At 47.6% G+C, this 21,723-nt stretch overlaps 2 protein-coding genes and 1 long non-coding RNA gene across 5 annotated transcripts in view; 2 read left to right on the top strand and 1 right to left on the bottom strand.

Moving 5' to 3' along the window:
* The window catches only part of LOC106020193 (uncharacterized), a 31,859-nt gene extending 13,750 nt beyond the window's left edge, over positions 1 to 18,109 (bottom strand). Inside the window, exon 1 of one of the 2 annotated variants that reach the window (XR_011806832.1) lies at positions 17,972 to 18,109. This is a non-coding gene — a long non-coding RNA (uncharacterized lncRNA). Of the gene's footprint in view, positions 1 to 5,376; positions 5,610 to 17,971 lie in introns of those variants that run through there. The other variant, XR_005263415.2, reaches the window with a different exon arrangement.
* TARP (TCR gamma alternate reading frame protein) overlaps positions 1 to 21,723 on the top strand; it is a 62,158-nt gene that overhangs the window by 21,405 nt on the left and 19,030 nt on the right. Inside the window, exon 1 of one of the 2 annotated variants that reach the window (XM_072033094.1) lies at positions 5,611 to 6,215. Within the exon in view, the coding sequence (XP_071889195.1) occupies positions 5,740 to 6,215 (476 nt within the window). The 5' untranslated portion in view covers positions 5,611 to 5,739. 2 annotated transcript variants of the gene reach the window in all.
* Positions 680 to 4,914, top strand: LOC140001546 (uncharacterized). The gene is made up of 2 exons (XM_072033293.1): positions 680 to 4,676; positions 4,774 to 4,914. Exon 1 carries the CDS (start codon positions 691 to 693, stop codon positions 3,742 to 3,744), a length of 3,054 nt encoding a protein of 1,017 aa, XP_071889394.1. The 5' UTR covers positions 680 to 690; the 3' UTR covers positions 3,745 to 4,676; positions 4,774 to 4,914.

Below are 21,723 nucleotides of genomic sequence, written 5' to 3'. Positions count from 1 at the left end.
TCATTGGCAATAATGGCCTGGAAAGAGGATGAGGAACCCACAGTAGATGAAGCGGCTAAACAACTCCGGCAGTACGAAGAAAGTCTCTCCTCTTCCTTACAGGCCTGCGTCTCAGCTGTGGAGAAACTTTCTGAAAAGGTTCACCAACTTGAAGAGAATCTATTGTCCTCCCCACCTGAACCAACCAGTGTCCACCGACCAAAAGAGAACACCTGGGAGAAAACACTTTCTGAAAAGTTTCACCAACTTGAAGAGAGATTATTCTCCTCCGCACCTGTACAAAGCAGTGTCTCAGCTGTCAGAGGTAGGCGTTCACCCACACAAGGAAGACGATATGGTGGGTACTCACCCCGTGCCACCCTGTGGTTTTACTTACGAGACCATGGAGAGGACATGAGAAAATGGGATGGAAAATCTACCGCGACCCTAGAGGCACGGGTACGTGAGTTGCAAAAGAAAACAATCAGGAAAAAGGGATTCTCCGAAAAGTTTGCTGCTCCAACTTCCAGCAGACAGTCCTTCAAACACAGAAATGAAGAAGATTCTGACCAGGATTAGGGGGGCCCTGCCTCCAGCCAGGGGGAGGAAAGGGACAATCGAGTTTATTGGACTGTGTGGATTCGATGGCCTGGCACATCACGCGCACAGAAGTATAAGGCTTTAGTAGACACCGGTGCACAATGTACTATAATGCCATCGAGCTATAAAGGACCAGAGCCCATCTATATTTGTGGAGTGACAGGAGGATCTCAGCAGTTGACTGTATTGGAGGCTGAAGTGAGTCTGACTGGGAATGAGTGGGAAAAGCACCGCATTGTGACTGGCCCGGATGCTCCATGTATCCTTGGCATAGACTATCTTAGAAGAGGATATTGCAAGGACCCAAAAGGGTTCCGGTGGGCTTTTGGTATAGCTGCCTTAGAGACAGAGGGCATTAAACAATTATCTACCTTGCCTGGTCTCTCAGAGGACCCCTCTGTTGTGGGGTTGCTGAGGGTCGAAGAACAGCAAGTGCCAATCGCTACCACAACTGTGCACCGGCGGCAATATCGCACTAACCGAGACTCCCTGATCCCCATCCATAAGCTAATTCGTCAATTGGAGAGCCAAGGAGTGATCAGCAAGACCCATTCACCTTTCAATAGTCCCATATGGCCAGTGAGAAAGTCTAATGGCGAGTGGAGACTAACAGTGGACTATCGCGGCCTGAACGAAGTCACGCCACCACTGAGTGCTGCAGTGCCAGACATGCTGGAACTTCAGTATGAACTTGAATCGAAGGCAGCCAAGTGGTACGCCACAATTGATATCGCTAATGCATTTTTCTCCATCCCTCTAGCAGCAGAGTGCAGGCCACAATTTGCCTTCACTTGGAGGGGAGTCCAATATACTTGGAATAGGCTGCCCCAGGGGTGGAAACACAGCCCTACCATTTGCCATGGGCTGATCCAGTCTGCGCTAGAGCAGGGGGAAGCTCCTGAACACCTGCAGTACATCGATGACATTATTGTGTGGGGTGACACAGCAGAGGAAGTTTTCGAGAAAGGGAAGAAGATAGTCCAAATCCTTCTGAAAGCCGGTTTTGCCATAAAACAAAATAAAGTCAAAGGACCTGCACGAGAGATCCAGTTTTTAGGAATAAAATGGCAAGATGGACGTCGTCAAATCCCAATGGATGTGATCAACAAAATAACAGCTATGTCTCCACCAACTAACAAAAAAGAAACACAGACTTTCCTAGGTGTTGTGGGGTTTTGGAGAATGCACATCCCAAATTACAGTCTGATTGTAAACCCACTCTACCAAGTAACCCGTAAGAAGAATGAGTTTGAGTGGGGCCCTGAACAACGACAAGCCTTTGAACAAATCAAGCAGGAAATAGTCCATGCAGTAGCCCTTGGGCCAGTTCGAACAGGACCAGATGTAAAGAATGTGCTCTACACTGCAGCCGGGGAGAACGGCCCCACCTGGAGCCTCTGGCAGAAAGAACCTGGGGAAACTCGAGGTCGGCCCCTGGGGTTTTGGAGTCGGGGATACAGAGGATCTGAGGCCCGCTATACTCCAACTGAAAAGGAGATATTGGCAGCATATGAAGGAGTTCGATCTGCTTCGGAGGTGGTCGGTACTGAAGCGCAACTCCTCCTAGCACCCCGATTGCCAGTACTAGGCTGGATGTTCAAGGGAAGGGTCCCCTCTACGCATCATGCAACTGATGCTACATGGAGCAAGTGGGTTGCACTGATTACTCAGCGGGCTCGAATAGGAAACCCCAGTCGCCCAGGAATATTGGAAGTGATCATGGACTGGCCAGAAGGCAAATACTTTGGGATATCATCAGAGGAGGAGGTGGGTCGTGCTGAAGAAGCCCCACTGTACAACCAGTTGCCAGAGAATGAAAAGAAATATGCCCTGTTCACTGATGGGTCCTGTCGTATTGTGGGGAAGCATCGGAGATGGAAGGCTGCTGTATGGAGTCCTACGCGACGAGTTGCAGAAGCTGCTGAGGGAGAAGGTGAATCGAGTCAGTTTGCAGAAGTGAAAGCCATTCAGCTGGCTTTAGACATTGCTGAACGAGAAAAATGGCCAGTTCTCTATCTCTACACCGATTCATGGATGGTAGCAAATGCCCTGTGGGGATGGTTACAGCAATGGAAGCAAAACAACTGGCAGCGCAGGGGCAAACCCATCTGGGCTGCTGCATTGTGGCAAGATATTGCTGCTCGGGTAGAGAACCTGGCTGTGAAAGTACGCCACGTAGATGCTCATGTGCCCAAGAATCGGGCTACTGAAGAACATCAAAACAACCAGCAGGTGGATCAGGCTGCTAAGATTGAAGTAGCTCAGGTGGACCTGGATTGGCAGCATAAAGGTGAATTATTTATAGCCCGATGGGCCCATGACACCTCAGGCCATCAAGGTAGAGATGCAACATACAGATGGGCTCGTGATCGAGGGGTGGACTTGACCATGGACGCTATAGCACAGGTTATTCATGACTGTAAAACATGTGCTGCAATCAAGCAAGCCAAACGGTCAAAGCCTCTTTGGTATGGAGGACGATGGCTGAAATATAAATATGGAGAGGCCTGGCAGATTGATTACATCACACTCCCTCAAACTCGCAATGGCAAGCGCCACGTACTTACAATGGTGGAAGCAACCACTGGATGGCTGGAAACATATCCTGTGCCTCATGCCACCGCCCGGAACACCATCCTGGGCCTTGAAAAGCAAGTCCTATGGCGACATGGCACCCCAGAAAGAATAGAATCAGACAATGGGACTCACTTCCGAAACAACCTTATAGACACTTGGGCCAAAGAACATGGTATTGAATGGGTGTATCACATCCCCTATCATGCACCAGCCTCCGGGAAAGTTGAACGATACAATGGCCTGTTAAAGACTACCTTGAAAGCAATGGGCGCTGGGACGTTCAAAAACTGGGATACGCATTTGGCAAAGGCCACCTGGTTAGTCAATACTAGGGGATCTACCAACCGAGCTGGACCTGCCCAATCAAACCTGTTACGTACTGTAGATGGGGATAAGGTTCCTGTAGTGCATGTAAAAAATATGCTGGGTAAAACAGTCTGGGCTACTCCTGCCTCAGGAAAAGGCAAACCTATTCGTGGAATTGTTTTCGCTCAGGGACCTGGATACACTTGGTGGGTGATGCAAAAGAACGGAGAGGTCCGGTGTGTACCTCAAGGAGATTTAATACTGGGTGAGAATAGCCCATAAACTGAATTGTACCATGTTAATTAGTATATTACACTGTATGTTATCACTACCATGATTACTATAGGTGACTAATTAGAATGTATGGAAAAGAGTGTAACCTGAGCATGACATAAATGGTATGGAATAAGGGGTGGATAGATGTCCTGGTTTCAGTTAGCACAGAATTAATTTTCTTCCTAGTAGCTGGTGGAATGCTGTGTTTTGGCTTAGGATGAGAAGAGTGCTGATAACACCCCGATGCTTTAATTGTTGCAGAGCAGTGCTTATACTAAGCCAAGGACATCTCAGCCTTTTGCTCTGTCCTGCCAACGGGCAGGCTGGGGGTGCAGTAAGAGCTGGGAGGGGACAGACCCCGGACAGGTGACCCAAACTAGCCAAAGGGGTATTCCATACCATCTGACGTCATGCTAAACAATATATAGGGGTGGCTAGCCGGGGGAAGGGGGGCCGGACTGCTCGGGGTTAGGCTGGGCATCGGTCAGCGAGTGGTGAGCAATTGCATTGTGCATCACTTGTTTGTACATATTATTATTATTTCCCTATTATCACCATATTATTATTATTGTTATTATTGTTATTATTATTTTGTTATTATTATTTTCCTGTCTTATTAAACTGTCTTTATCTCAACTCACGGGCTTCACTCTCCATTTCTCTCCCCCGTCCCAGAGAGGGAGGGGGGAGGGTGAGCGAACGGCTGCGTGGTGTTTAGCTGCCGGCCGGGTTAAACCACGACACCCCCACATACTTTTTGGCCCACCTGCAGCTGGCACAGCCTCATTGCACGTCAACAAGACAAGTGGTTTTTCCTGCTCAGATCCGCTTGGCCAGTGCTCGAAGCTGGCTCCGAGCCTGTCCCCGCATGGAAGCCCTACGGAGGTCAGCGACCATGTGGCTGCTGAGATCTTTCGTCCTGGCAGCTGCTTTCTCTTGTACGTGCCCTGCTCACCCCACTGCCTGCACGTCCCGGGCGAAGCTCTGCTGCTGCTTCAGCCTTGCATTCCTCATTTCCCTCTTGCTTTCCTACAGGCAGTCCTGCACGAGCCTTGCAGCAAAGCCCGGTATCCGTCACCAAGCCCGAAAGCAAAACGGTGCTCATCACCTGCCACGTCTCCGTCCCTGACTTTGACAAAGCTTTCATTCACTGGTACCGCACGAGGCCTGGGGCAGCTCCCGAGCGCGTTGCCTACATGGCATCCACGCTCTTCCTTGCGAACCGGGAAGATGAGGGGAAATTCAGCATTGAGAAGGACGTGGGCAAATCTCTCTGCACCCTGACGGTGACCAAAGTCACCCTGCGAGATGCTGGTACCTACTACTGCGCCAGGTGGGATGCACAGCAGCAGAGAGCCATAGGCAGCCTGCACAAAGATGTGCTCCGCTTCCTGGACCATACCCTGAAATGCCCAAAACCTCAAGAAACGTGCCCACCCTGCCTCCCCATCAGCCCCAAGCCCATCGAGCACACTTCTCAGGCAGCGGGACATCAAAGGCGCTGCAGGGCTGGTGCAGGCTCTCCAGATGCTCTCTGTGGCTGGCACCAGCAGAGAAGTCATTTCACTTCAGCAACAAAAAGGGGATTTCCCCAGGTATGGCAGGAGAGAGAGAGAAAAGGAAGAAGAAAAACCTTACCGCACATGTAGCACTGACGTATCAGTCGCACCTCGCAGAAGAGGGAAAGCTCAGACACCTGGCACAGCTGTACAAGAGCAGAGTGCCCCTATTCAGCTGGGAAAGCCTCTGAGCCCAGGTACTGCGTAGCAGCTTCCAACTCCTCTGAACGCAGCAGTAGGTTGCTCCAGACTATAAACGACCGCTACCATTCAGCAGGGTTTGGCAGCGCTGCTTTCCTGCAGCATTACCTGCCTGCTTCCTGGGGCCCCTCTCCCCAAGGCCCCCAAGTGAGTCACATCCTCTCCTCAGGCTCAGCCCCCTGGCCCTGCTGCAGAGGCAGCATCTTTCTCCCCCAGCCGGAGGTGAGCGAGCGCCATCGGGATGCTGCCGCTGCCGGTCCTGGCCCTGGCTGCAGCCTGGTCACACGCGTTCCCCCTCTCAGGAGGGCAGTGTGGGGAGCAGCAGCAAGCGGCTCTCATGCATACGACCATGAGCAGGCGGCTGGCAGTGCTCATTGTATTACTTTCTCTCCTGTCCAATGGACAAGCACAAGTGCTGCTGCAACAGCGTCAGCCATCTCTCACCAAAAGGACGTCTTCGACAGCAGTGATCGATTGCAAAGTCGAGGGCATAGATGACTTCCAGGATGCTTACATCCACTGGTACCGACACATACCCTCCAGGGCTCCCGAACGGCTTCTGTATGTGACCTCAACAGCACAGATTTCCTACGACAAGGATTCCTACAAGGACAAGTACCACTCTTCTAAAAGAGGCAAAAATACCTGCACCCTGTCAGTCAAAGACATACGTGAGGATGATGAAGGTACCTACTACTGTGCCTACTGGCAGTCTCACAGAGCGAGACGATCGTAGGCAGCCTGTACAGAAAGGCGGTTGCAGCCTGAGTGGCAGGTGTCCTCTCAGATGCAGGGAACCAACATTACCTTCCTGCAGCCACCTCTCAGCTCCTCAAACGTCCCTCCTGGGGCATCCCTTCCACTGAGGAAGGAAGTATGAAGAGTTGACAAATAGAACAGGCAAGAAACGCAGTGCGCTGCAGCCTCCGCGGGCAAAATGCACTGGGGTGGGGCAAAGGAGCACCCCTGTGGGTGATGACAAAGAGAGGCAGCACTGCTTACACAGTCTTTGCTGAAGGTGGATGCTTTCCCAACATGGTCTGAGCTAGCAAAAAAAGAAACAACAACAACGTCAAGGGAAGGGAGGGAGCACAGATGGGTTGTATTTCCAGTGAAGGTCTATCCTGGGATCCCTGCAGCCAGCCTGCAGGAAAACAGCTATGCAAAAAAGGACCTGGCTGGATGTCTAGTGAAGGAATGAGAGTAAACGTCGTGCCCTTGCTGCCAAGATGGCTGTCAGTACCCCGAGCTGCATGAGGCAAAGTGCTGCCAGCAGGCTGGGGGAGGTGATCCTTTCCCTTTGCTTGGCATTTGGTTGGCTCCACCTGGAGAGCTGAGTCCAGTTCTGGGCTCATGAAGGGACTGATGAAGCCAGGGATAAAAGAATGGGGGCTTGCTTAATCGCATTAATGATTTCTAAATAAAACAATCATAATTATTAAAGCCAGGAAAGAAAGAATGGGGGCTTGCTTAATCGCATTGAAGTAGATATTTCGGAGTGTCTTTTCTTACTAGCCAAAATAAGGAGTCTTGGGGCCCCTCACAGAAGATGTTTCCTGACAAAATGGAGAACCTGTCTCAAAAACCACCTGAGACCGAGCTTGTGGTTTGGACAAGAGCCAAGGAGCAGCTGAGTCTGTACAAAGGCAGGGGGTCAACCAGTGGTGATGAAGAGGAGTTATCGGCCTTCATCCCCACAATCCCCGATGACCACCACCAGAAGGCACTGCGCAGGCGCAGATGGGAGGAGTTTATGGAAATGACTCCTTGGAGCTAATTTTAATACAAAGCGGGGATAGGTTATGAATATGTATAGGCATATTGGGAAACTTCATGTGTATGTAACTTTTTACTGCATATAACCAAAGCAAGTTGCCGTGTTAAGGTGCGCATGCCTTTGGGAGCTGTCCCGCATGTGCCCGGCACCAAAATAAACCACATAGCTACTTTATAACTCGTTTGCTTTCAGTTACAGATTTCTTCCATAAGTGATTTTGGCGAGCCAGCCATGAGGCTCTCTGCCTGCCCACAGGAGTGGCCGCGCTGTGGACGTCCTAGCGCGCACTGGGTACAATTCCCTGGAGGAACTCTGCTCCTCAGCTGCTCTCTGTGGGGGCAGACCATGACCTGCTGGACTGTGGACAAATGGTATGTGTAACAGTACAGGAAGGGCATGTAAGTTGTACATGTGTCTGGGGCAGCTGGTAAATCGCGCGGAGACATCTGGCCTGCAGCTTAGTTCCTGTAAGGGAGGAGGGTACCCTACAGGCTGACCAATAGACTAGTCAACGGGGATTTGGTGGCCGATGGAACAGCCACTTGTGATCTTTTGGGAGTAGATAGAGCAAATCCAAGGTTACCACTGCATCCTGGTTTTGGGGGCCAGGACAGACCAGCTAATGACTATAAGAAACAGAAGGGTAAGCTGGCCTCTCATAATTGTGACAAGTTTACCTGGGTCATGTTTGCAGCTGCTGGAGGGATATTAATTGGAGTGTTACTAATTGTATGTATTATTTGTAGATGTCTGGGTGTCTCATGTTGAAAGCATTTGTATAAGTGTATGTGTTTGAGGCAAAGTATTGTTGTAAAGTGAGTTACTCCGTGAGGAACACAGCCAGAGATGATACAAACAAGTTTGCTTAAGTGATATATTCTTTTGGTATGACTGAGAAGTGCACGGGGCCTCTCTGTGTGATTGCATGATTGTGCTGAGTGAGTGAGATGCAGCATCACTGGGAAGCGTGTATGGAGTTCAGATCCGTGGTTCCGTATTCTCCGCGAGGGGAGCGTCCAAAGATGAATGAAAAGCGTGACAGACCGAAAAAAAGTGCTGTTTTATCCAAGGGTTGACTGGTGATGCCCAAAATTCAGGCCCAGCAGTGCACCTTGTAATCTTATTTTTTGTGTTTAAATGTTTTGAGTGTGACAAGTAGTGGGAGTATTATCTGAGTAAAAGTTTAGAAGTTTTGGTATATTCATGGTGGTGTTTGGTCAGTGTCCCAAGTATTAAGGGGGAAGGGGGTGCTGATCATCAAAGCGGTATAATGGAGAGTCACTTCTTTGGTGGTTCAGGCTTGAGTCCTGGGAATTTGGTAAGAAGGGGGAGAGTAAATTTATTTAGGCCTCAATACCTTTTTAAACCCCTATACTGATGGATATGTAGGAGTGATTCCTTGGTTGGTGGGGGCTTACTAACAAAGTGCATGAGAAAAATTGGCATTCAGCTTGAAATTCAGTCCTGCTGAAAGGTAAATTTTGTGAAAAAGATGGTATTGTTTGTCTGGAAGACAGAGGGCTGAGTACTTCAGGTGTTCTCCCAAAGCCCTGTGGATTTATGAGTGGAACAGGGCTCACTAAGAATCTGAAACAGTAAAGTTTGTATGTGTAAGGAAGAGTTTAATCCCAGGCAACTGGGACGTTTGGGAATGTGAGAAACACTCCGTAGCCAATAACTTAGGCTCAGGCGAGGATCTCAGTGAAGTAGTAATTTATTCGCGATTGCAATGGCGGGCGCCCCACAAGCAGGAGAGAGCGCCTCTACTAGTTCCAAAACACAGTTTATATACCTTTTGATGGCAGGACCCTCCCCTGTTTCCCCACTGAGTGGGTAATCCAGGTTCACAATCTATCTGATGCTTCACAAACAATGCATAGTCTTCAGTTGCCGGCCTGCTAAATTTCAAATTTCTTTTGACATTTTTACTGCTTGAAGTGGTAATGTTTCTTCACTTATCTGACTTGACTTGACACCGTGATTTTCACCTAATTGTCCTAAGGAGACTGGTTGTCTGCATTTTACTAGGTCGCCTGCTAAACTTTCTTATCACTGTAAGCATATCTCAGTACCACATTCCCTCCTTCTAAACAATGTAACTCTGCAAAAACAACATTTCTATTCCCACAGGAAGAAGATTAGGAAAAGATAGTAAAAACCTGCAATAAAAAGGTTTGCGTGGAAATTGAAACAAGGGACACCAACTAATAAGGAATAGTAATAAATACATAAATAAAAGGGAATGGGAAATCAAGGAAATGGGTAATATCCAAAGCAAAGACTTTTTAAAGAAAGCCTCCTTGGATGCATATTGGCACACTGGATGGATATTGTTAGAAATGGGGGCACAGAAAACAAGAGGACTTTCACCAAGTATTGTAATCTATGGTGGCCACTATATAAGCTAAATGGCCACTTTATGGATCAATTGACTGTAACACTATCTAGCAGTTAATGTTGTTTTAGAGGAGAGAAGGAAAATAGGATGAAATGTTGCATACTGATATGTTGTTTGAACATCTTAGAGGGAATAGGTATGGAATTAGGTTGGCCCCTGACTGAGCCTTCGGTGTTGGTATGAGAAAAGTACAGGCTGGAGAAAGACAAAAGAAGTGTTAAAAGGGCTGTTGAAGGTGTTAAAAGGTGTGGCATGTAGTATTTGACAGAGCTGTTTGAAGTTGAATGAGCAGGGAAAGAGGATGGAGGAATGTTAGTAGTTCTGCCTCAATCAGAGGCTGAGATCTCAAAATCACGGGTGTGAGCCCTCTGGGGTAGAGGGATCATGGTGGGTCCAAGAGAGTTGTCATGGAAACAGGAAAAGGCATTTTTATTTGCAATGCTTGAAATTTAAATTGGGAAAAATGATTGGAATTCATCAATTTTTATACTTATCCAATTTGCTGAGGCCCTTCTTAGGAAGGGACTTGCTGGGAAAACTGGATGCAAAAATTTCTTTTGAACAAGGACAGTCAAGTTTGGTTCATGGTACTAGATTGAAGGGATGCATTTTTCTGCCTTCCCGTGGCAACTGAAAGCCAGAAACTCTTTGCCTTTGAATGGGAAAATCCTAACAGAGGACGACAAACTCAGCTTACTTGGACTGTGCTACCACAGGGGTTCAAGAATAGCCCCAACCATATTCAGGAAACAACCAGTCTGTGATCTTGAAGCGTGAAAGACCTCTTCAGGAAAAGGGGACACTGTTGCAATATGCAAATGATAGCGACTGAAGAAGAAAAGGAATGGGTATAAAGGACTTACTGATGGTTTTCAGCACTTGTTCTGTGAACCCAGCCTCTTTCCTTACTCATGATTGCATGAAGACCATGGACACAGTATACTCCAGCTGACCAGACTTAAAGGATACATCCCTAGAAGATGTAGAGGATTTGTATATAGATGGCAGCAGCTTCGTCCTCCAGGGATTTTGCCTCACAGGATATGCAGTAACAAACATCAGCCCCAGTGGTGGAAATCATCACCTTGATAAGAGCTTTTGAGCTGGCAATCATTTGGACAGATTTGAAATATGCCTCTGGTGTGGTGTATGCGCAAGGGGAAATTTGGAGGGAGAGAGAACTTTTATCTAACCTCAATTAAATGTGCAGAAGAGGCTGATAGCAGTTATTAGGGAAGAAGGAAAAAGGAGGTCTAGACAGGAACAGCCCTGGCTAGGCAAGGATCAATGTGTCTTATGCAAGACTTTTGGGCATTGGAAAAATGAATGCTTGGAATAGAAAAGAAATGGAAAAGAGAACCAGGGAAGGGAAGTGGTGTTTGCGCATGCAAAAGATGACTGGAGAAGACCGGGGAAATCTAACCCAGCAGATCCACTGGTTATAAAAATGAAGGGGGGAAAGGAGGTGGAATGAATGGTAGATACAGGGGCAACTGATTCATTTTAAATAAAGCACTAGTACCTGTAGGAAATGATTATGTCATAGTAAATGTTATGTCATAGTAAAAGGAGCAACTGGCCAATCAGAAATGGCATACTTTTGTAAACCTTTAAAGTACAAACTTGGGAAACAGTGGGACAGTCAAATTTTATATATGCCCAACTCTCCGGAATCACTCCTGGGAAGGGACCTACTGGAAAAATTACAAGCAACCATATCATTTTAAAATGGGGAGATTGTTCTGGAGGTAGATGACCAGAGGTATGTGGAGGTATTAAGCCTAATGATATCAACAAACCCTAAAATGAAGGAAGAGGTTAATGAAGACATATTGAGTCAGGTATTCCTGGGAATATGGGTAAATGAAGTACCAGGGAAGGCAAAAATGCTCCTCCAATACAAATCAAACTTAAGGAGAGGACAGCCACTACCTTTACACTGTGGTGGTGAACCCATATACTTTATTAACGTGCTTAACACCAGAGCCAACCTAGTTTATCATTTTAGATATGAAGGATGCCTTCTTTTGCCTCTCTCTCCATGAGGCCAGACAGAAAATCTTTGCATTTGAGTGGGAAAGCCCTAAGAGTGGGTGCAAAACACAGCTCACATGGACAAGGTTGCCTCAGGACTTTAAGAACTCGTCCACCTTGTTCGGAAAAAAACTTGCAAAGGACTTGGGACCTGAGAAGCCCCACCAGGAGAAGGAAGGCTGTTGCAATACACAGATGACCTCCTAATAGCCACCCAGACAGAAGAATCATGTGTGGCCTGGATGCTTCTTTCCTCAGAGTAAACCAAAGGGGAGCCAGTACACCACGACTGCCTGGAGACCATTGACCTACTCCAGCCATTTGTGGAAATCTGGTTCACTGATGGAAGCAGCTACGTCAGCAGTGGAAAACGACATGCTGGGTATGCAGTTACCACTTGCAAAGAGGTAATAGAATCTGGACCTTTGCCAACAGATACCTCTGCACAAAAGGCTGAGATAATTGCTCTGACCCGTGCCTTAGAAATAGCAAAAGGAAAGAAAATAAACAACTATACGGACTCAAGATATGCACTTGGGGTTGTACATGCACATGGAGCCATCTGGAAAGAAAGAGGACTGTTGAACTCGCAAGGAAAAAACATCAAACATGCAAAAGAAATAATGCAATTACTGGAAGCAGTTCAGCTGCCTGAAATGGTAGCAACAATGCACATTAAGGCACACCAGAAGGTGAGCTCAGAATTGGAGGAAAGAAATGATCTGGCGGACAGAGAGGCAAAAGAAGCAGCAAAAGGCAAGGTAACAACTGAGGGAGCCCTGATTCCAGACAGGGAAATTCGCCTAGAAGGTAAGCCAGTATATAAGAAAAAAGGACAGAAAATTAACCGAAAGTCAAAAGGGAGAGTATAACCACGAGGGATGGTCTATTACCGAAGAAGGGAAAGGGAAATTAGTCACCCCCTCTAATTTGCTATGGTCACTAGTAAGGGAAGAACACCGGAAAACTCATTGGGGAATAAATTCCCTATATAACTATCTGATTGGGAAAATTATGGCTAGGAATTTGTATGCTACTGTCACACTAGTAACCCGACAATGTGACCTCTGCCTCCAGACCAATCCCAAAAATACCCCCAAACTGAAATTGGGCCAAATTGGGAAAGGCCATGGGCCTGGATAACAGTGGCAGATTGACTTTTCAGAACTTCCAAGAAAAGGGGGGTATCGATATTTGTTGGTATCAACAGATACCTTTTCAGGTTGGCCAGAAGCGGTACCCACTAGAACTGCCAAAGCCCGAGAAGTAAGCAAGGTATTGCTACAAGAAATAATACTGCGCTTCGGAGTTCCAGTTACCATATCCTCAGACCGGGGACCACATTTTATTTCAAATGCAGTGCAGCAAATTAGTCAGTATTTGGGCATAGATTAGGAACTGCACACACCATACCACCCTCAATCAAGTGGTCAAGTGGAGAAAATGAACCATTTGATCAAACAACAAATTGTAAGGTTAGGGCAAGAAGCTAACTTGTCCCAGCCCCAAGCTCTCCTGCTAGCATTGCTGCAGATTCAGTCTAAGCCCCGAACTAAAGAAAAATTAAGTCCTTTTGAAACACTTTATGGGAAGCCATACAGGGTCCAGAAGGGAATGTCTGCGTAGGCTGGGGAAGAGATGCTGATTACCGGTATGGTAGCTTTGAGTAAACAACTTAGAGAAACAGAAAAACATGTGGCTGGAACTCAGAGTAGAGAGCTGGGTGGACTGGTGCATGACATACAGCCTGGAGATTATGTATATGTCAAGTCTCTTGCAGAGAAAACGTTGAAACCACAGTGGGAAGGGCCATACCAGGTGCTCCTTACTACCTTTACCACAATTAAGATCATTAGGGAAGGAAGTGAAGGCATTTTCCTGGTTGAAGTCTGAAAGGCTGTTTGGGACAATGCTAACAATTTTGAAAGAAAATTTCAGTCCTGGTGGATGCTGGTAAATTTTACTTATGACCCTATCGCTCATATGGCTACTGCTTTTGTACTTACCATACATAATGCCACAGTTTATGTTATTCACCCCATTATCTCACCAGGGTTAAATCATGAAGAAATGGTACTTTACCCCTCTGAAAATAGGACATGGGCAAGGATGGTAAGCGGGAAATGGCAGACCGTAGATCTGGAATCATGTGTTACCCGGGAACAAAAAGGATTTCTCTGTGAAAGCAACACAATTGATGCTCAGGATGTGTGTCTTGACACTGAACAAGGTGTTTGCCACTTTGAAATTCATCCAAATACTAATCCAAAGACAGTGCTTATATATATAGGTCAAGGCTGTGTGTGTTTAAGGACTGCATGTACCTCTGTAGAAGTAGATAAAGAAAATATAACTCTAGCTAGAAAAAAATCATTCTAACTTCTGTATTTGTAACTTTGTTAGAATTGTTGGATGTGACTTTTTATATCTAGCACCAGTAGTATCCCACCAGTTGATTAAATCTAATAACACGCTGTATAGTGCACTTTTACCAACACCAACTGGAATGAACCTCACCTTCATAAGACAATTAATCAAACACCAAGATTTGGCCAGTATTCTGAGAAGTATCGAGGAAAGTGGCAAAAATACATTAATTACTGTCCATCACGACATCAAGGAAAGAAGCAAGGTTCTACAACAGGTGAAACAAGATGCTAGTCATCACTGGTGGGATGCACTCTTAGGGTGGTCACCAACAGAAAATGGTATTCTCAATATATTGTGTCACACAATCATATTCATATTGATCTTAGTTGGTGTAAGTCTAGTATTGACTGTAATTGTACTAATCTCGAAATTAAGAATGTTCTACTGGACAGCCACACTGATTTTTTGCTGCATGTCCATGGTATGGCATTAAGTGATCAGTACCAAGTTGGGAATATTTGCCGCAAGTAAAAGAATTTGATAATCTTCTAGAAAAAAGGGGGACTGAAGCCAGGGATAAAAGAATGGGGGCTTGCTTAATCGCATTAATGATTTCTAACAACAACAAAAAAAAATCGTAATTATTAAAGCCAGGAATGAAAGAATGGGGACTTGATCTATCACATTAAAATAGATATTGTTGTGTGTCTTTTCTTACTAATCAAAATAAGGAGTCTCGGGGCCCCTCACAGAAGATGCTTCCTGACAAAATGGGGAACCTGTATCAAAAACCATCTGAGACCAAGCTTGTGGTTTGGACAAGAGCCAAGGAGCAGCTGAGTCTGTACAAAGGCAGGGGGTCAACCAGTGGTGATGAAGAGGAGTTATCGGCCTTCATCCCCACAATCCCCGATGACCACCACCAGAAGGCACTGCGCAGGCGCAGATGGGAGGAGTTTATGGAAATGACTCCTTGGAGCTAATTTTAATACAAAGTAGGGAAAGGTTATGAATATGTATAGGCGTACTGGGAAACTTCATGCATATGTAACTTTTTACTGCATATAACCAAAGCAAGTTGCCGTGTTAAGGTGCACACGCCTTTGGGAACTATCCCGCATGTGCCCGGCGCTGAAATAAACTACATACCTACTTTATAACTCGTTTGCTTTGAGTTCTTCCATGAATCACTGGGGCACCTGTCTTAAGAGGAGAGGCTGAGAGAGCTGGAACTCTTCAGACCGGAGAGCCCCTCAATGTCGATAAATCCCTGAAGGGGGTGTAAAGGGCCCAGAGCCAGGCTCCTTCACATGGTGCCCTGTGAGGCAATGGGCACCAACAGAAACTCAATTGAAATGAAAATCAATCTGAACACAAGAAGACCCCTTCTGACCATGAGGGCAGTCCAACACTGGAATGGGTTGTCCCGAGGGGAGGTGGAGCCTCCATGGGGACCCACTGGAAACAGTCCTGGGCCACCTGCTCTAGGCGACCCTGCTTGAACCAGGGTTGCACTTGGGGGCCTTAAGAGGCCCTTGACAACCTCAGCAGTTCTGGTATTTTCTGAGCCTGTGGCCCAAGGGTCAGCAAAAGACCTGCTATTGAATACTGCTGAAATGAACCACCTCCTCTGCAGCGTGGAGATCTGCTCCATGTGGGACCCATGGGCTGCAGGGGGACAGCCTGCTCCTCCAGGGGCCTCTCCACAGCCCGCAGGGGAACTGCTGCTGCCTGCCTGGAGCACCTCCTGCCCTCCTGCTGCACTCACCTGGGGGGCTGCAGGGCTGGTGCTCTCTCCTCGCTCTCCCAGCTGCTGTTGTGCAGGAGTTTCTTTTTCCCTTTCTTAAGTCTGCTCTCACAGAGGCAGAAACAGTGGTGGGCCAGTGGCAGGTCCCTGTCCTTATCACTTTCCAACCTTTCCTCAGAGGGTGGTTTTTCCTTCTAGATGGATTTTCACTGGAAATTCCCTTACAGAATTCTATATCCATTAGCAAGTTCAAGAAAATTTCATGACTGTCCTGTGAAATCAAAAGCTTACCAACAATATTTGATAGTACTGTCTTACACTGGCATAAATGGAAGGAGAATGAAGCTCCAGAGAGGCTACTGCTCTTTGCAGAAGGGAAGACTTCAGTGGAAAGTGGCTTTCAAAGAGACAGGTACAGAGCTGAAAGGGTTTCCGAGCAGAATCGGTGTGTCCTTATGACCAGGGATGTCATTCCAGCTGACACTAGCACGTACCACTGACAAACACTTTGGTGATGAGAACATGGTGCCTGCAATGCCCAAGTATTTCTAAGGAAAAACTCTTCCTGTTCCCCACTGCACTGCCCTTGCTCCCTGACCACCGGTGCTGCCAGGAGGAGCCTGGGGGACACTTCCCTGTGGCTCGATGCAGGGGCTCTCCAGCTGCCACCCGAGGGAGGCACCTCCTCCTCCCACGTGGCACAGCTCAGCCTGCCCCGGGGACAGTTTCCTTCTGCAAGTCGCAACTCGGAGAACAGAGAGCTCTGAGACAGCTGAGTGGGACACGCCAACATGCTGCTGCTGGCAGCGCTGGTGGCCACAACCACTTGGTCTTGTAAGTCCCTCCTAGTTTATCTTACTTTTCCTCGTTGATAAGGAATATCTTCCCAAATCCCAGATTGGCATTAATAACGTTATAAACACTCTCCTCTCCTCTCCTCTCCTCTCCTCTCCTCTCCTCTCCTCTCCTCTCCTCTCCTCTCCTCTCCTCTCCTCTCCTCTCCTCTCCTCTCCTCTCCTCTCCTCTCCTCTCCTCTCCTCTCCTCTCCTCTCCTCTCCTCTCCTCTCCTCTCCTCTCCTCTCCTCTCCTCTCCTCTCCTCTCCTCTCCTCTCCTCTCCTCTCCTCTCCTCTCCTCTCCTCTCCTCTCCTCTTCTTTCATTCTCTTCTCTCGTAGATGGATTTGCACAGGAAATTCCCATACAGACACCTATATCCATCACCAAATCTCAAGGAAGTACACGTCTGCAATGTCATTTTAAAGAAATCTCTGCAAATTTTGATAGCACCACCATACACTGGTACCAGCAGAAGGAGAATAAAGCTCCAGAGTGGATGTTCTACATTTCAACAGGGACAACGAAAGCAGATAAGAGCCTCCAAGGGCGCACATATACAATTGAAAGGGTTTCTAGGCAGAAAATTTGTACTCTTACAATAAAAAACATAGCTCCAGATGCCGCTGCTACCTACTACTGTGCCTACTGGGACTCTCACTACAGCAGAAACCCAGCGATCACCTCGACCAATACTCCCTCGGTGGCTCAACCACAAATGATTTGAAGGATCCCAACTCACTTCCCCCAGCGTGGATGAGCTGTCCAGCCTCAACACACAGCCTCTGCACACCCAGGACTGGCTCGGTGCTGAGCCACTCCTTGGAGGGGGCAGCTGCCAAAAGCTGGGGATTTTGACGGAGCAAGTAGCACGTGCAAAGGGAACAGCGAAGGGCAAATGCCTAACCCAGCCTCGGCACCTCCTCTTCCCCTTCCATTGCTCAAGTGAGGCAGGGAACTGGTTGTAAGGAATTCTTTACTAAAAAGGGCAATTTTCCACGCTACTATTCCTGGAAATAATTAAGCATGTTGACCTAGAGCCCATGGCTTGACACAGAAACCCAAAAAAACGAGCCTTAAAGAGGAGGACAGTGCTTTTTCACGTATTAGTTTTACAAAGCAAAAATTAAGAAAATAAAAAAGGTCTCTTTTTGGGCCAGGGTTGGATATTTTTCAGCCTGTAAGTTGTAAGAACTCCTTTGCCAGGTTTTTCCTGTGTTTACCATCTCCCTCTAACCAGAGCTGGATGGTGGACCTGACTATACAAGAGCTATCTTCAAAAACACAGCTGAAATAAGAGAAAGAGCCCCGTACCTTGCTAGGATTTCGCGTAAGTCAGGAGACGGCCTCTCCCACACTTGGTTTTTCTCTTGATTTGGGGGAAATGACCATCTTTCCAGGCACCTTGGGTGTTTTCAGGTCACACAAAAGGATTTCACTGACTCTCCTGAGGTCAGTAGTAGCTTGGGTATGGACCTTTTTACATTTTAGTTTCCGTGGTGTAGCCCTCCCCATCCCCACCCAGCAATGGTAAGGAGCGGAGACATCACCATTGGGTGTGCCAAATGAGTCATTTCCTCCACAGAGCTGTTTGACTCTTTCTCCACCTGGAGGGCTTTATAACCTTCCTGCCCCTACTTCTGTTCCACGCTTCACCCAAGCAGGCAGCATGCTGCTGCTGCCCATCCTGCTGGCAGCTTCTTGCTGGTCCCGTAAGCCCCGTTCCCTTTCTCCTCTCCTTCCCCTGTGCGGAGAACACAGCCCCTGCTCCAGACTGCAGACGTTTCAAGCCCTCACCACGTTTTCACCCAATTTCTCCCCATTCCCTTCCAGGTGGAGACACACAGGCAGTGCCAGTGCAAACCCTGGTGACGAGGACTCAGGCAGAGGGCCGCTCAGCCAGCATGGCATGCCAGCTGACGAAAGAAGACACCGTGCACTGGTACAAGCAGCTTCCTGGTGAGCCGCCCAAGAGAATACTTTACGTGTCAGGACAGACACCTGTGTTTGATGACAGCTCTGACAGACAAAAGTATCAAGTGAGGAAGCGTGCCTCTGAACCTCTCTATACTCTCCAAATAAATAATGTAAACCAGAGGGATGCTGGCACTTACTACTGTGCGTACTGGTATTCATATCAAGGCATCACAGCGTTAGATGGGCTAAGATAAATCATACAAAAAGGCACTTGGCACTCCAAACCGCAAGCTCTGAGCTCTGCCCAAACACAGATACTTCCTCATTCAGCTCTGCTCTGATGATATTCTGCCTCAGGATAGGAAAAACAACTACACATCTACACATGGCCCCATCAATTGAGGGTACAAATAGATGTACCCTTTCAAGATGGAGACTTGGGAAAAGCACTCACCTGGCAGTGAACACAGCCTGTCTGTGCCTCGTGAACAAACAGCAGCTGAAGCTTTCTATTCTCTTTATTGAACCCATGGAGCAAGAACAGCAATGTATCTCCATACCTTTGGTGCTCTCTCTTGAAATAAGGTATGCGGGTGTAACAAGAATACTGCATGGTTTGGTAGACTTTCCTTCCCATTTTCCTGCTGTTTTCCTTGGCATTTCAGTCTCTACAAAGTCCTACAACAGACCAGATACTCCACTTTTATCATCATAGCTTCTCTGCTGAGGTGTCCAGAAGAGAAGTGAAGTCCTTCGCCATGGGTTATGCCTCCAACAAACAGAGACAGATGGCAAGGAGTTCATCAGCAGTAGTCAGCATGGATTCACCATGGAGAAGCCATGCTTAACCAATCTGATAGCCTTCTATTATGGGATGACGAGCTGGTAGATGAGGGGAGAGCAGTGGATGTTGGCTACCTTGACTTCAGCAGAACTTTTGGCACTGTCTCCCATCACATCCTCATAGGCAAGCTCAGGAAGTGTGAGCAAGATGAGTAGGCATTGAGGTGGATTGATAATTGGCTGTATGGCAGAGCTCAGTGGGTTGTGCTCAGTGATGTAGTCTAGTTGGAGGCCTGTAGCTAGCGGTGTCCCCCAGGGGTCAGTACTGGGTACTGTGTCATTCAACTTCTTCCTCAGTGATCTGGGTGATGGAACGGGGTGCACCCTCAGCAAGTTTACTGAGGACACAAAGCTGGGAGGAGTGGCAGATACCCCAGAGGGCTGCACTGCCGTTCAGAAGGACCTCAGCAGGCTGGAGGGTTGGGCCGAGGAACCTCATGAACTTCAAGAAGGGCAAGTACGGGGTCCTGCACCTCGGGAGGAATAACCCCAAGCACCACCACAGGCTGGGGACTGACCTGCTGGAGAGCAGCTCTGCAGAGAGGGACCTGGGAGTACTGACGGACAGCAGGCTAACCACGACTCAGCAGTGTGCCCTGGTGGCCAAAAAGGCCAATGGTACCCTGGGCTGCATTTGGAAGAGTGTTGCCAGCAGGTCAAGGGAGGTGACCCTCCCCCTCTACTCATCCCTGGTGAGGCCACACCTGGAGTACTGTGCCCAGTTCTGGGCTCCCCAGTACAACAGGGACATGGAGCTACTGGAGCGAGTTTAGAGGAGGGCTATGAAGGTGATGAGAGGACTGGAGCACCTGTTGTATGAGGACAGGCTGAGAGAGCTGGGCCTGTTTAGACTGGAAAAGAGAAGACTGAGGGGAGACCTCATTAATGTGTTTGCATTAAGGGGTGTAACTGATTAACCATTATGAGTCTGGTTGGGTTCAGGGCACTGAACTATCCTGGTCACGGATTCACCAACAATATAGCACACCCTCGCTCTAGCCACATTCAACGAGAACTATCACAGTTAGGAACAATGCAATTAAGTGCAATTTATTACACCAACAGGTACACAGGTTCTTTGGACTGCCAGCGATAAATTCAGTGTCTGCAAAAGCAAGCTAGCATGCATTAAATACACAGGTACACAGCATGGCCATGAATGCATTATAAGGCACGAAGACTCTAGAGATTTCTAAGTTTCCACAGAGACACCTGGAATATCCAGGTGTTCAAATCTTACCCCACAGTGTCCCAGTGTGGGGGGAAGAGAGGCTCAGCCTGTCGACTGATCCCAGAAGTCAGAAGGTATCCTTCATGATGGTATCTTCCCTAACGTCCCCTCTCTCTTATGCCAATTTATATCATTTTCTACCTTTTCGGTGGAGCTTGAATGACTCTAGTCAAGCATATCTTGGTTATGATTGGTAAAAAGCTTTCTCGCTTTCGTTTATAGGTATAGGCTCTGAGAAATTCAGAGAGCATGCTCAGTGAGGGGTGGTCATACCTTGGAGGCAGGTAGCTTTTGGGATGGAGGTGTGTTTTGGTATTATAATGATATTGTAATGAACAAAATTCACTGGAGTACAGTATTTGAGTTGTTGTCTCAGGGTAACAAATGTGCAGCTTACTGGTCTCGGTGTGCTCAAGAACAATCGAGTCCTCCTCTTGTCACAGAGCCCAGCCATGGTGGTCCACTCTGCACTACCATCCGTACTGTTCCTTAGAGTCAGCACACCAGGTTGCCCCAGTGCGATAGCATCTAAGGTGGGAAGCCTAGGGAATGCTTAGGTAGTGCAGCCACGCTCCATGCTGAAAGATTCTTCAATGATGGACACTTTCCTTAAAATGTGAATATTAGTTTAATTTTCCTAGTCACTTTAGGCAATCACTCCACAAATGTCTATAATTATCTGAGGGGAGGGTGTTGAGAGGATGGATCCGGTCTCTTTTCAGTTGTGCCCAGCGACAGGACAAGAGGCAATGGGCACAAACTGAAGCACAGGAGGTTCCAGCTCTATATGAGAGGGCAATTCTTTACTGTGAAGTGGCAGAGCACTGGCACAGATTGCCCAGAGAGGTTGTGGAGTCTCCTTCTATGGAGATATGCAAACCTGCCTGGATGCCATCCTGCACACTGTGCTCCAGGTTATTCTGCTTGGTGGGGGGGTCGGACTAGATGATCTTCAGAGGTCCCTTCCAAAACTGCCCATTCTATGATTCTCTGGTTCTGTGAAGAGAGGCACAGTTTCCAATCTGCTTCTCTTCCAGCCATTCTTTCCAAGAAGTGCTTGCACCTTACCTCAGCT

Source organism: Anas platyrhynchos, chromosome 2, assembly GCF_047663525.1.
Source record: "Anas platyrhynchos isolate ZD024472 breed Pekin duck chromosome 2, IASCAAS_PekinDuck_T2T, whole genome shotgun sequence".
In the NCBI taxonomy this organism is placed as follows: Eukaryota; Metazoa; Chordata; class Aves; order Anseriformes; family Anatidae; genus Anas; species Anas platyrhynchos.
This window is presented reverse-complemented; position numbering and strand designations above follow the sequence as displayed.

Coding starts and splice junctions, on each gene's coding strand:
- LOC140001546 (XM_072033293.1), top strand. CDS start 691: ATGCCATCGAGCTATAAAGGACCAGAGCCCATCTATATTTGTGGAGTG.